Below are 15,764 nucleotides of genomic sequence, written 5' to 3'. Positions count from 1 at the left end.
ATGTCTCAAAACGCTTCACAGAATATACTATAAGGTGAATTGACTGTAAGTTTTGTGGGCGAAATGTGTACAGTAGCGTTCCACAAACAGTCGGACACTGTGGGACACTAATTTGTGAACAATTTATTATTATTAATTATTTATATTTTTTTGAAGAGATTATTACCCCAGAAAAGCGATCTGCCAATCGACTAACAACCCGGTTCCTACTTGATGCAAGGTAAACAGAGATGTGAGTGGTAAGGAAGCTTGCCCAACGTTTTGCCCTGCCCACGAATCCAGGTCCTCTCGCTTGCAAGTCGAGTACTCTAACCACTAAGCTACAGGACTCCAGATTTGCCATGCTGTCACCACCTGCTTTTTATCTGGATACGTGAGACAGAGACAGGTTCCAGGTGCTGTCAGCTGATTGATGCGCCTTGAACTCAGGCTTCGCCAAGAACCTGGGATTACCAAATGCTCCTCGCATTTAAAGGGTGAAGTGTCAGCGAGTGTTAAGGAGTGCTGTTTGTGAAAGAGTTTGACTTGTGATACACTTGACCTTTTTCTTTTAGCCAATCTAATGTCCAGGCTCTGTTTAAAGTCCCCGTGACCCAGCCAGGCCAGTCTTGGGCACGGAACCTCATCTCTCACTCTAACCTGACATTGAGCAAACAGCAGCAGCTTGAAGGTGACGTTCACTGTAGCTTCATCAGAACACACTTGTTTCAGAGTCCAACCAAGTTGTAATATAGATCACTGTGGTCGCTGACCCCAACACAAGCCACAGAACCATAGGCATAGAAGAAGAAGCTATTTGGCCTATCGTGTCTGCACTGACTAAAGCTGATCGATATTGTTGCTGGATAAAGCCATGTCCCCATCGCTTTGGCCTCTGGTAAAGTGGGGGGAGGTGTGATGAGTGGAAGGGCTCATGCCCTCTAGCTGGCACTGATCAGCAAAGCTGATGTGCTATGGATAAAATTAGAAGGCAGTAAATCGCACTTTTCGTAAAACAAAATAGTTTTGTGTCTGAACACAACGAGAAATGAATTAACTTCATTTCCAGGGACTTGTTGCACCAACTGGGACCATCTGGGTCAAACTATGACCACGGACTATTCAACCAAATATGTTCTGCTCAGTGTCTGAAACTTGCTTTAATTGTTCTTGCTTGTACAGAAACTGATCTCTCTTTCTCTCTCTCTCTCTATCATTTGTGTCTTCCCTTCCTTACCCAGAGAGTTCCTGACCCGCACAGGATGTAGGCACTGCCTCCCTTCCCCACTAGTTTGATAAGGGAAGGAACATAGTCTGCCCCCCTCCTTCTCTTCAGAATGTCAAACTCCCCTTTGCTACAAGAAACAAGGATCCTGCCATCTCCTTCCCTGTCACCAGGACAAGGACCCAAACCTGGAATGCAACCCAGCAGAGAAAGAGAGACAGACAGACAGAGAGCCTGATCTCTCTGAAGTGGCTGGTATGAGTTAGTTTACAAATAATGTACAAGTCTTGTTAAAGTCATGCAGTCTGAACCAGCCAGTGAGATCTGAACCAGGATTAGTGTGGAGCAGCCCCTTTCCCTGCTCTAGTGCCCCCCACCCCTGGCCCAGTAGCTCCCGGCTCCCCCTGGTGTGATGGTGGATGGTGCACTCTGTGGTCACTGTTTGAATGCTCGCTGCCTCTTGGGCTTGTTATACAGTGGAGCAGGCTGCGTGTTCACTGCTGGCGACTGAGCTCCACAGGGTGTGGGTGGGGTTGAGGCAGCAGCTGAAGTATGTGTTCGAGGTGTTTGTGATAAGGAAAGTATTGTAACGTCACTTGTTTATGATGGACGCTCACTCTGTGGGGGCGTGTGTGAAGCTATGTGTAATTCCATTAAATGTAACTTGTTTCTAATTTAAAAGGAAAAATAAAATCTAATGAACACATGTTTGCACATTATCTTTGTTTTAAAAAGTTTGCTTCTCGTTCCATTTGGGTGGGAGGGTGACCCTGACAGACTGTATAATATATTCTCTCCATTTATCTGCTTCACCCACACAATGGCCGACATTCCAGGGCAGTGTTGGGGGAACGCTGAATTGTTGGAGGTGCCATCTTTCAGATGAGGCTTTAAACTGAGGTCCGTCTGCCTGTTCAGGTGGACATTAAGATTCCATAGCACTATTCAATAAAGAGAGGGAGTTTTTCCAGGTATCCTGGCAAACAATCCCCCAGATAAAGTTGGTCACTCACTCTCTGGCGGTTTGTGGGACATTGATATATAACCTTTATAAAACATTGGTTAGGCATCAGCTGGAGACTGTGTTCAGTTCTGGGCACCACAACGCCAAGGCATTGGAGAGGTTACAAAGGAGATTGACCAGGATGGTACCAGGAATGAGGGACTGCAGTTATCAGGAGAGGCGAGAGAAGCCGGGATTATTCTACTTGGAGTAGAGAAGGTTAAGAGGAGACTTAATAGAAGTTTTGAAAATTATGAGGGGTTTCGATAGGGTGAACAAAGACTGATCGACTAACCTGATAGCTCTTATAAAGACCAAATGGCCTCTTTTGTGCTGTATAATTCTACAATTCTATGATTGCTGTGTGCAACTGCCTGCCACGTTTTTCCCACAAAATACACAGTCACTTCACTTTACAGTATATCTTGTGAAGTGCTTTGAGATGCCCGCTTGACGTGAAAGGTGCTAATACCAAATGCAAGGAGTATAAAAACACACTATACAATATATCCTGAGAAGCGTTTTGAGACATCTCGATGAAGTGATCAGGCATTATTATCAGATGTGAGGATTATTATTTTTCCCCCGGAGCAGATTGTCCAATATTTGTTCTTTTTACCAGTGTGGGCCTCAGGAGTCAATGGATGGCTTCTAGTTGTATTTTGTTCTGATAGGCCTCCTGCACTAGGCTAAAGATAAACTCCTTGCATTTGATGTAAGGCATTTGTAACATCTCAAAGTACATTGCAGGATACACCGTAACATGGAGTGACTGTGTATTTTGTGGGCAAAACTAGGTAACCAGTTGCACACAACCCACTATATCAGGCTGACACACAAATCATTACCCCTGGAAAGCGATCCGCTAATTGACTAATCGACTAACCTTGATAGCTCTTACAAAGACCGAATGGCCTCTTCTGTGCTGTAAGATTCTATGATTATTATTATGATTCTATTCTATTACTCATCACACTGACTCGGGTGGAACCACATCACCAGGCAGCAATCCAACCTGATTTAATCATAATCAATATTTTCTTCATGGTTCCCCTGTTATTAGACTGCAATGACAGACTGTCTGACATCTTTGTTAAAGCCAGATTTGACATCTGGACCACCTTTGATTTCAGTAAAATCTTTCTGTGCCTGGAGAGGACTGTGGAGAGATGCTGGGATTCACCAGAAACATGTGCTCATTATCACCATCGTGTGGCTGAAAGGAGGAACCCAGAGACCAAAGTACAAATCCTGAGAATTTGATGTACATTAACTCCCTCACATCACATTAACTCCCCCATTGTCCCAGGTCCATTGAGAAGCATAAATTACAAACCTATTAAAGTGATTAGAACTGTGATTATTCACAGGGAGACACAGGGAAAGGTAAATTCAATTATTTGCAAATAAATAGTAAATAGGAACCTGGGTGTTAGTCGATTGGCAGATCGTTTTTCCCGGGGCAATAATCCTTTAAAAAATTTAGTTTTCAACTCAATTCGATGATTGTTGCTTGCCTGCTGGTCCAGGAGATGATTTAGTGAAGAAATCATATAAATCACCCAATGTGGAATCCTGTCGCATATTGGTTAGAGCACTCATCTCACGAGTGAGAGGACCTTGGTTTGATTCCCGGGCAGGGTGAAACCTTAGGTAAGCTTCCTTACTCCACACACCTCTGACAGCTAGCAGTAAGCAGGACCCTGGTTGTTAGTCGATTGGCGGATCACTCTCAGGCAGTAATAATCCCTTCAAAAAATTATAATAATTTGGTCAATCAATCCACGACTGTTTGTGGGACGCTGCTGTGCGCAATTGGCTGCTATGTTTCGCCCGCAAAATATCCAGTCAATTCACTTTACAGTATATTCTGTGAAGCACTTTGGGATGTCTCGAAGATGTGATAAGGCTCTGTATCAAATGCAAGGATTACTATTATTATAAATACAATAAATATTTAAATAATCCTTGCATTTGATGTAGTGCCTTTCACGTTAGGAAGACATCTCAAATTGCTTCACAGGAGTTGCTGTATAATACAGTAACTGTACATTTTATAGACAAATGCCACTTTGCACAAAGCTACATCTCACAAACTGTCATTAAAAGAGGTTAAGGAGCTGCCCCTTGCTAATGTTTGCTTCTTCGTTCTCTGAATAAACCTCATACACAAAGGCCGATTCACATTCCATACAACCTTGTTGACAAGCCTGGCAAGTCCTGGCACACAGCCCAGCCTGTGTTTAATATTCTACAATTTTACTCAGACCCATAACGAAAACTGAGACAGATGCAAAATCCACAGTGGCTTTTCAAAGGGAATGAAATATTTTAAAATCGGAGAGGACCAGAGAACGGGACAGAAAGCTGGCACAACAGTGGGTGAAATGGTCTCCTTCTGTGCTGTACAATTCAGTGATTGTGAGGCTGTGTTACTGTGGCAGTGGGCTGGGCCGGGGGCTGCGGTTTGTGGATGGAATTGCTGTAGCCTGTCAGCCTGTGCGCTGGGCTAGATTCCAGCCTCTGCCCTGACACGCACCCGCTGACATTCTGACCTCGCTCTGTGGTTGCTTCATTGGAATTGTTCTGTGCAGTTTGAGAGGGTGTGACTCACTCTTCATAACTACCACAATAAGCTGTTCACATCACAAAATGTTCCCAGCATCACCCACCCGTTGGCCTTTTGGAGTGACAGGTGTTTCTTTACTGCAGAAACATATAACGTTAGTTCAGGACAGTGTCACCTTAGTGTCATGTTTTGGAGTGTGCCCCCTCCACCCTTCAACAGCTAATTCTGAACTGGAATATGGCTTCAGATAATCTATCTGCCTTTTGTTTGGGGACAATCCTTTTTTATTTTTGTTTAAAAAAACGTAAATCAGAGACAAGACAAGACAAAAAAAAATCAACTTCATAAGATCTTTAGAATTTATTGACCTTTTCATTCAATGTTCAGAAAATTATTTTACTGGCAGGCAAAGCATAATAATAATGCTTGCATTTGATATAGTGCTTCACAGGATATATTGTAGAATGGATTGACTATGTTTTGTGGGCGAAATGCGGCCCTGTCTGTCCTGGAGCAGGTATCCTCCCAGCCCTCGGAGGAGATGTCCTGTGTGGGTAATGGTGCCAGCTTGGGCAAGTTTTCACCCAATTGGATGTGTTTTGTTTTGTGCTTGAAAAAAACAGCTTTGGGTGGGTGCCTAATTTTTGCATTTTTAATTTAAAGCTACAAAATGTAATTTTTTTCCTTTTGAAGACCATTTCTTACATAGTTTCAGAAGCATTAAACCTAAATTGGCTACTCTATTACCCATGGTTGGCAGCATATTGGAGTCCTGTAGCGTATTGGTTAGAGCACAAGAAGACCCGGGTTCAATTCCTGGGCAGGGCAATACCTTAGGCAAGTTTCCTTTCTCCACACCCCTCTGTTTACCCAGCAGTAAATAGGAACCCAGTTGTTAGTCGTTTGGCTTTTCCAGGGGTAATAATCCCTTAAAAATTAACTCAATCCACGACTGTTTGTGAGACGCTGCTGTGTGCAATTGGATGCCACATTTCGCCCACAAAATACATGGTCAATTCAAGTCTCAACCATATGATAAGGTGTTATATCAAAAGGATTATTATTATTATTAACAGATGACATGGGGCTACTTTGGGGCTAGTACCTCCAGGCTCGACTATGCAAACGCCCTGTTTGTCGGCCTTCCCAACTCCTCCCTCCACTGCAGATAATCCAGAACTCTGCAGCCCGTGTCCTCTCCCACACCAAACTCCGTGACCCCATCTCCCCCACTCTCGACTCCACTGGCTCCCTATCCTTCAAAGGATCCAGTTCAAGATACTGGTTCTCACCTACAAAGCCCTCCATGGCCTCGTCCCACCCTAACTCTGTGACCTCCTAACCCCCTACCAACCCGCCCGTCGCCCCCGCTCAGCCGGCTCCGGCTGCTCCACTCCCCCGAACCACCCTCCCCACCATTGGTGGGAGAGCCTTCAGCCACTTTGCCCCCAACCTCTCGAATTCCATCGCCCAGTCACTCCGCCTCGGCCCCTCCTTAGCCTCCTTCAAGTCCCGCCTCAAGACTCTCCTCTTCGACCATGCCATCGGCCACCCCCCTTCCCCTCCCCTCCCTTCTCCCCCCCTGACCCCAGCTTGGGTCTGAAATGCTATAGTCTTTCCAGCGTCTTCGGACGTCCTCCCGACGTGAAAGGCGCTATACATATATTGTTGTATTTGTTTGATTGTATTTTGGGCTACAAACAGATTGCAATTTCTGGCCAGACTGCCTGTGGGTGTCAGGCGTGGCCTGGAGAGGACCTTTTGACAGGGGCGGAGGGTGGTGGTGTGTGGGTGGTTAGGGGGTGGGAGGGGAGGTGGGGGGGGGGGGTGAGGAGGGGGAATCCCCTGGTGGGAGGTGTCGGGAACTCCCAGTTCCTCTGGTTAGTTTCTGTGATGTCAGTGGAATTCCAGCCGGGCCGCCCCGGGGGTTGTGATTGGTTGGTGCTGAGTGTCAGTCAGTGGGGGAGGCGGGCGCTGTGGGTCTGACATAAATACAGTGACTGGAGGTGAGAGCAGAGGCTGGAGAGACTGAGACAGACACCCAGACACTCACCCAGACAGACACCACTATCATGTGCTCAACCGCTGCCACTGCCACTGCCGGTAAGAGAGGGCTGTCTGACTGTCTGACTGTCTGGGCTGATTACTTGCCCGTCTCCTGCTTGTATATGGTTTACCATGCCGCTGCTGGTCAGGTGGTGACAGTTGCCCCACAGGTACAGTGTGATGTGAGTGTCATGTTTCAGAGTGTGTCCTGAGAGGTTCTTACTGTAAATTACTCTCATCTCTTTTTCTAACCACCGAAAAATAACTTGGTTGTTGAAACTGCCGAGAGTTGTAAAGTTTTTTTTGACAAGCGATGGACGGGTTCGGTGTTTCTCTGCTGACTTTCAGCTCTGAGCAGATTACAAAATGTGGTTGTTTGGCTTTTGGGTTCTGTGCACACAGGAAACACAAGTTCCAAGTATGATCTGAGCAATCTGTGTGATCTGATGTGTGCCTTTGTTCCTCCGGCTCTTGCCTCCTCCTCGTCCCCCGAGTCCTCCGCTCCACCCTCGGCAGCCGTGCCTTCAGCCACTACGGCGCGAGGCTCTGGAATTCAGTTCCTCACTCGCTTCCCCTCGCCCCCTCTCTTCCTATTTTCAGGTCTCTGCTGAAGACCTTTCTTTTCGACTGCGTCCTTGGTCACCTTCCTCCTCCTCCCCCTGCCTCGGCCACGGGATCCGTTACTGTGAAGCACTCTGAAACACCGTCTGGCGTGGAGGGCACTATACAAACCAAGTTGTTGTTGTTAAAGTATCCGCTTGAAATCGCACTGTTACTTTCACCCTGTCTGATGCATTGCTCCCTTTTGGCATCTTGAGTGTGACATTATTTTCCAATTTTCAGAGAAATTGCCAAACAGTCACACCTGTGTGTGTGTGTTTGTGCATGTTTTCTCTGAGTCAGAAGCTGCAGGTCCGAACATCACCCTGACCTGACCTGATGATTCAGGAGTTCCTGTGGGTGGGGCACTTGTCCTGGCAATGAGCCCCCTTTTATAGATGGTCAGGAAATGGAGGGTAATGGTATTGTGTGGGGACACACATCAACCACTCTCTCCAGTCTCCACTGAGGGTTGGGAGCAACATTTTTTTTTTCATCAGCCGCGTGTCTGACACAAGTGGAATCCCATCACTGTTGCTTAGGAGTCTAGAAATCAAACCGAGATTTCCATTCCTCCCACTTAGATATGGAAATCCCAGAGATAGATTGTTGGAATGGTCTCTCCTCAATGGCCTAATGGATAAGGCACTGGCCTCCTAAACCAGGGATTGTGGGTTCGTAGTCCCATCTATGGTGAAGTATTAAAGGAGAAGGTCTAAAGGCATTTTGTCAGAATGGCAGTTTGTTCTTTTGTCACTCGACAGGAAATGAGCCCACGGTGTGTGTGTGTGTGTGTGATGGTAGGGGTTGGGGTGGGGAGAGAGCTGGTGGAATTGCCCTTTATACAGCTATGAGGTGCTTCTGTGCCAAACTTGTAGCACCCACTCACCGCTCTCCATCTACTGGGACTAGGAGTGTGCTGTGTGGGCAATCTATTCCACTGATCGATCTATCTATCTATTTATTTGCTCAGCTGAGTGTCTGACACATGCGGAAACACATCACCTGCTTAAGAGTTTCTGAGAATTTCATGTATCGCACCTTCACATTGAAATCCCAGCGATGGATGGTTGGAATGGAATGCGCACTGCACTCTCTGTCCGCTGGAGGGAACACATCCTGCTTACCTAATTCCACAAAGTATTAAGCGCAGGTTGGCAAGAGCCACGGCTTGGGGGCCCTCAGATCTATTCAACTGCAGAGTATCAGCACCTGACCTAAAATGTCTCGGTGCTGCCAAAATCACAAAGTATCCCAGTTACAGTTGGGATAGTTCAAGACTTCAAGTTCCAGTTCTAACAGTTTGGGCATGCTGTCATGGTTACTCGTGTGTGATTGTGTTGTTGTGTTGTTGCTCTCAGTGCTGGAGGAGGATTTTGATGCTGTCTTGAATGAATTTGATGGGGTGATGGCAGACTTCTCCTGCACTGGACAGTACAGGCAGTGCCAGTACCAGGCGCACTTGGATCAGGTGAAGAGAATGAGTGTCAGCGAGGACCGCCACAGTGAGTAGCACATTGCATAGGCGTTCAGCCTCCCTGCCTTCACCTGCCTGAACGTTAACCCTCAGAAACCATTAACTGATACAGAATAACCACAAAACTACAACTCTCCCCCTACAAAATGCAGTCATTAACAATAAGAATAATGCTTGCATTTGATGTAGCGCCTTATCACATCTCAGAGCTCTTCACAGGATATTGTAAAGTGGCATTTTGAGGGCAAAACACAGCAGCCAGTTTGCATACAGCGATGCCCCAAAAACAGCCATGGAGTGAACGACCCATTTTATTTTTGGTTTGTTGGCCAGGACACCGGGAGAGAGAAACTCTTTTTTTTGTGAATCGTGCCATGGGATCTTTAACGTCCACCTGAACAGGCAGAAGTGACCTTGGTTTAACATCTCATCCAAAGAACAGCACCTCCAATAATGCAACGCTACCCCAGCACTGTATTGGAGTGTCAGCTATATATGAGTTCAGCTATGTCAGTTCAAGTCCCGACGTGGGATTTAAACCTACAGTCTTCTGACTCAGAGTGCTGCTGAGCCAGGCTGACACACTAGGATGAAGCAGCAGAACAGTCAGAACAGAAGCCTCTCCTTTCACTGTGCAGAAATGAGGTTGAGCCCACTTTTATCTTACACGTTTCCATGTGCAATGCAGCTCCTCTCTGTACGGCTTGTTCCATCCAGCCTCCACCATTTTAATTATAAGATCATTCTCTCTCTTTAGCTAAAGTATTAAAATGTCTCCATTCCTTAAAACCCACAGCATGACTCCAGAGTTTCCGTCTGAATTTTGAAGTCTTTCTCAATGAATAGTTTGTGGCTTTTATTCTGGTCTGATTCACAGCAGGAAGTGTAAAACAAAGTGGTGAGGGCTTTTCGGTGGCTGGTTATAGAGTAGGGAAGTTGCAGGCACGATTACATATTCATCTTAAATAACCCCTAAAGACCATGGCTACACCCTAAGCTGTAGCGCGTTAAGATCTTTATGTTGTGTGACCCCCAAAAAAGCAGAAAATCGGGTTGTAATTAGAATGGGAACAGCTGCTGAGTTTGCAGGTAGTTTGCAGCCTCTCTTGCTGTTGCACTATATTGGAGCATCCTTGCATAGCCCCTGCAAGTCAACTTTTCCATTCACCCACACACACTACAGTCACTGCTGTGATGAGCACTGATGATGTGCAATGTTCTTTTGGTCAGTCAGGTGTCTGACACCCATCACATGCTTAAGAGTGTCCAAACCAACCTGAGAATTCCCTGTATCCCACCTCCTACACGTGGAAATCCCAGAGATAGATTGTTGAAATGGAATACTCTCTCTCTCTCCCTGGAGGGAGTGCAGTGACTGCTCTGTAAGGAAATGGCTCTTCAAGTGATCTCAGCTTAGTGAAGTGCACTGTAACCCGCTTCCTGGCTCGCATTGCAGTGAGTGAGATCGGGCCGTGCATAGTGACAACAGTCTGTATCGGAAGTCATTAAGATACACAAGCACCTTCCTCGCCTCAGCCCCAGCTCCAACCCATAACACACTGTAACTGCATAGAAACCACTTACTGATTCCTAATAGCATTGGCCACCATTCAACTCTCACATTGAATGCCTCGCCCACAAACACTTTCAATGAACAATTTGGACGCTAAACCTATTCCATTGATTCAAGAGGGTTCATTTTGCATTGATGTCAGATTGTTCTGATGATAATCTTTCTGTGTGTATGTGTGGCAGGGGAGAGCAGAAAGAACTGAATATTGTTTTCTCTTTCTTGCTGGTAACAAGGCACTGCTTTATCTCTTAAAGGTGTGAACTCGTCTCCTGCAAACAGCTTAAACTGCAGCGTTGAGAAACTCAACAGCACAGCCACAGAAATGCCAAAAGGTAAGGTGTACTTTACATGGCGCCTTTCCTGCTGAGTGACGGTCACTCTTTTATCTACCCCACCACCACCACCACCACCACCACAGTGACAGTCACTCTCCCTCCCCCCCCACTGCCCATCAGAATGATGGCTGACACTCTGTCTCCTCCCACAATGATGGCAGTTGTGAGGTGTACAGCACAGCTGATTGATATATTTATCATCCCAAAACCCACAATATTCTCTTCATTTGCTAGGCAATCCCTGTGGGATTCCAGCTTCTTATATATTGTTGTCAGTCGTGTCGAGGGTCAGTTCTGTAAAGGGATTGGTAACAAGTGAATCTTTTCTTTACCCGGAGGGTAATTAGTAACTGAAACAGGAAGGGTGGTTGAGGCCAGGACACTGGACCTAATTCAATGCCAGCTCCATACTGTGATGGGAGGACGGTAGGGTTGTCATCCAAACCAATTTTGTGATCATGTGATGTGTGACCTATCCTGAATTCACCAAGAATGAATCCCTTTGTTGGGACGCCTGTGATTAGACTCAATGTTGTACACTTTGATGTCCATAAAATAGGTACAAAGGGGATTTCTTCCAAGCAACTTCTTCTCCACCCTTTTTGAATCTCAATGAAGTAATCTGCTAGTCAGGGTGGGAAGCTGTTGTATTGTTGATGGATTACAGACGAGTCAGGTTCTTAACTTGTATTGGCGTTTCTCCCCCCCAAGCTAAGCTTGGAGACACACAGGACCTGGAGGATTTTATTGCAAACCTTGACAAGACTCTGGAAGGTATGTAACTTTTGGATGATAAGGTCTTTGTTTCGGTGGAAGGTGAATCATGGGAAAGTCCCTATTTTGAGAAAGTCCCTATTTTGTTTGGTAACAATTGTTCACCAATTCTGCTAACTACTGTAGAGACTATTAACAACTCTCTCCTGCTATTGAATCTGCAGTAATGGTCAATACTCTTTTGGTAACTGCTAACTGTTGCCGGAGCCTGTGGCTGAAGTAATTCACCATTCCTGACACTGTCGGAGGTGCTGTCCTTCAGATGAGACGATAGACCAAGCTTCCACCTGCTGTCCAGACCAACAAACCCCCCAAAATAATATTGTTCACTCACTCCATGGTTTTTTGTGGGACACTGCTGCTGCCACATTTCGCCCACAAAATTCTTCACAGGATACACATTATAGTATATCCTGTGAAGTACTTTTGAGACATCTCAACAATGTGATAAGGCGTCATATCGCATGCAAGGATTATTATTATTGACTTATAAGTCTTGATTTTTGATATATGGCCTATAACATATCAAAGTGTTTCATTAGTAACTGCTGTTGACAAACACAGAGCCAATTTGCACGTCCAAGGTGCTACAAACAGTCATGAAGAGAACGAGCAGTTTAATTGGAGAATTGTTGGCCAGGGTACAGAAAGTCCTTTTCTTTCTTCATCGCTTATCATGAGATCTTTAGCCTCCATCTAAATAGATATGTCTCATCCATTCCCAAGGACAGCACCTCCTACATTGCAGAGTTCCTGTACTTTTCATTCTCATCCAAGGAACAGCGCCTCCATTTAATGCAGTGCTCCCTCAGACTGAGCTCAATAACTGATAAACAGTGTTGCAAAGCAGTTGCCTAACATCCAGGTCTGCAGAACATTTCATATATCTCTGTATGTGAAGTCTCCACCTCTGTTTCTATTTTGAAAGCCTCATCATCTTGGGTGACTTTAACCTCCACTTCACCCCTTCTTGCTCCACATGTGCTGATGCCTCCTCCCTCCTGTCCTCCCAAAGCCACTCCCTCCACATCAACTCCGCCACTCACATCCATGGCCACCCATGAGACCTGGTGTCACCCGGGGCCTCAGTGTCTCTGATGTCACAACCACTGGCAAAGACATCTCAGATCACTATTCTAACTCCGCCACCTCCCTTCCCTGCCACCCACCTCACGTGCATTTCCTATTGCTCCTGGAGAAAAGTCCCCTTCCATGCCCTGAAGGCATCATAACTCCTATCCCTCTGGGCCTTCTGCTGAAATCATCTACCCGCCTCGGTCACCCCTTCTAAACAACTCCTTCTCGGTCATCCTCTATACCCTTGACCCTGTCATCTCCCGCACCGCCACTTACGGGCACAAGCCCCTGGTTCCCCAGTAACCTCCGCTCCCTCAAATCTCAGATGAGCTCCGCCGAGTGCAACTGGCAAAAATCCAGATTAACAGTTCACCGTCAGATCTGGTAGGACTGTACCCATTGCTATGCCCTCGCCTCCGCTAAGTCATCCTTTTATTACAAAATGATCTTGGAAGCTAAGGACAACCCCAGACTTCTCTCTTCTACCATAAACCAACTCCTTCATCCACCTTCCCATGCACCTGCCATCCTCTCCTCCAACGCCAAATGTGAGGAGATGATGGATTTCCTTCAGTCCAAGGTCGAGGGGATCCACTCTGCCGCCTCTGCTGACACCCCGTCCTCATCTCTCGCTCCCCTTTCAATCCCCACCCCAAATCTCAGTCTCCCATTTTTGACCCTATCTCCCCCTCTTTGCTTACCTCCATCATTTCCCGTATGAAACCCAGCACCTGCTCTCTTGATCCCATCCCTACCTCTCTATTCACCTCCAACTCCACCTCCTTGCCCACTTCTAACAGACATTGTTAAACTCTCCCGGTCCACCCACACCGCACCCATCCGTTATCACCCCTACAGCTGTCATCAGCCCTACTTTCAAAAAAAACCTTCCCTTGACCCATCTCTGCTCTAACTACCGTCCCATTTCAAAACTTCCTTTTTTTCAAAGTCATCGCTTCTCAGCTTCGCTCTTTCCTCTCCCAGCATTCCCTCCATGAACCCCTCCAATCTGAGTTTCATGCAGCTCAAGACACAGAGACAGCCCTGGTCAAAGTGACAAATAATACTCTATCCTCCTGCAATCGGGCTCTCTCAGTCATTCACTGAAATAGTGTTTCCGCAGATTGATTTCGAATTTAGTTGCTTTTCACCTGGTTCATTGACTCCCTATCCTTCAGAGAATCCCGTTCAAGATCCTGGTCCTCACATACTAAGCCCTCCATGGCCTCGCCCCACCCTACTTCTGTGACCTCCTAACCCCCTACCAACTCGCCCGTTCCCTCCGCTTAGCCGGCTCTGGCCTGCTCCACGTCCCCCGACCCACCCGTCCACCATTAGTGTGGCCTTCAGCCACTCTGCCCCCAACTTCTGGAATTCCATCCCCCAATCACTCTGTCTCGCCTCCTCCTTAGCCTCCTTCAAGTACCGCCTCAAGACCCTCCTTTTTGACCATGCCATCAGCCACCACCCTTCCCCTCCCTTCTCGCCCCCCCCCCCCAACCCCAGCTCAGGTCTGAAATGCTGTACACTGTCCAGCGCCTTGAGGCATCCTCCCGACATGAAAGGCACTATACACATGTAATCTTGTTGTTGTTCATACATGACGGGTATTTGAGGAGGATGGGTTTGCAGGGTTATGGTGAAAGGGCTGGGGAGTGGGATTGACATTAATTGTTCTATTCAAACTTGATGGGCCGAATGGCCTCTTTTTGTGCTGTACGATTCTATGATTCTGTGACCTGCCATCAAACTGATTCTCTCTCCACAGAGATGATGTGATTCATACACCAAATCCCCTGCCACTGCAACTCAGAGGTGACTGCAGAGAGACCAGGCCACAAGGAGGTTGATGGGACCTTCGCTTTTGACTCAATAACACAGCAACAATGAGAGAAAAAGTTTTTGTAAAAAAAAAGAGATTTATTTTAAAACGTTTCTTGAGAATGTCATTTGATTTCCAAATGTGGTTTTAGTCCGGTGTACAGGGCAGGGTGCTGTTTGGTGCTGGCAGGTGCTATATTGCTCACAATTCAGTACTGGAGAAAGATACCACACTGACCAGAGCAGACTGCCTCTTCGCAGCTCTTACACTCCAAGTCTTATGTGTTATTCTCTGTATAATTTGTAAAGTATTTAATTATTTGAAAACAATAAAATATTTCAACTGTACTTTCTGTGTGAGTTTTGATTCCAATAGAGATGCGTAGGGTTGGGGACTGACAGGCCTTTCAATGGTTTTAGCTGGTTAAACTCCAGCACCACCCCAACACACGCTCTGGAGTCCCCAAGCCTTGGCTCTCGCAAACCTGTGCCTTAAACTCTGCGGGATGCGATAAACAGAGTACATCCCTCCAGCGAGAGAAGGATTCATCCAAACTGATCTTGTAATCTTGTTTGAGTTATCAATTAATTTTACAAACCCCTGTCTAGTATATGATTTAGGTGAAAGCAGATTTTTAGGGTTTTGTGGATCAGCAAGGTGGGACATGTGTGGAAACCAATAAACTTGCTGTCGAGTAGCCAAACCAGAGAAAGGGGCAGAGGGAGGGGGGCAGGAGGAGGGGGCAGAGAGTGCTGACCGCACAATGAAACTTGATAGCTGTACTTGATGGAAATCTCAGTTTGGTTTGGAGACTCTTAAGTATGGTGATGGGTTTCCGCATGCGTTAGACTCCCAGCTGACCCAAAAAAAGTGCTGAGTGAATGTTTGGGCTGGGATTCCAGCCTCACACGCTGACAATGCCAATTAACCTGTTTGTTAAAGACTATTTTTACTGTAAATGGAAGAGACATGTTAAGGTTGTAACTGGCCACATGTCAGCCTCAGAGCTGGATGGAAAAGAATGACTTCAACATTCTGGAGTGAATTCCTGGTCTGTGTGAGAGGGGCACAGAGATCACTGCCCACTGGCTGGGCTCAGCTCCAGTGAGCTCAGACCTCAGACGTTGTTACAGCTTTATATCACAGCTAACATAGAGACGCTGTGTCCAACACAGAGGGATATGGTCATGTTGGGTCCAACACAGAGGAATTCCTTCAGAGGTGGAGAGGAATGTGAACACGAGAAGGAAATGGGATTTTGTGTGTGTACATCAGTAGGCTATG

General features: G+C 46.4%; 1 protein-coding gene across 1 annotated transcript; it reads left to right on the top strand.

Annotated features, from left to right (window-relative positions):
* Positions 1-6,708: 6,708 nt before the first annotated feature.
* On the top strand, positions 6,709-14,747 carry LOC103176988 (regulator of cell cycle RGCC). The gene is made up of 5 exons (XM_007890901.2): positions 6,709-6,879; positions 8,784-8,927; positions 10,727-10,804; positions 11,519-11,581; positions 14,427-14,747. The coding sequence occupies exons 1-5, from the start codon at positions 6,849-6,851 to the stop codon at positions 14,435-14,437; spliced, it is 327 nt and encodes a 108-aa protein (XP_007889092.2). The 5' UTR covers positions 6,709-6,848; the 3' UTR covers positions 14,438-14,747.
* The last annotated feature ends 1,017 nt before the right edge of the window (positions 14,748-15,764 follow it).

This window comes from Callorhinchus milii, unplaced genomic scaffold, assembly GCF_018977255.1.
Source record: "Callorhinchus milii isolate IMCB2004 unplaced genomic scaffold, IMCB_Cmil_1.0 Scaffold15, whole genome shotgun sequence".
Taxonomy (NCBI): domain Eukaryota; kingdom Metazoa; phylum Chordata; class Chondrichthyes; order Chimaeriformes; family Callorhinchidae; genus Callorhinchus; species Callorhinchus milii.
The sequence above is the reverse complement of the archived record's forward strand: the minus strand, read 5'-3'. Positions and strand labels throughout refer to the sequence as shown.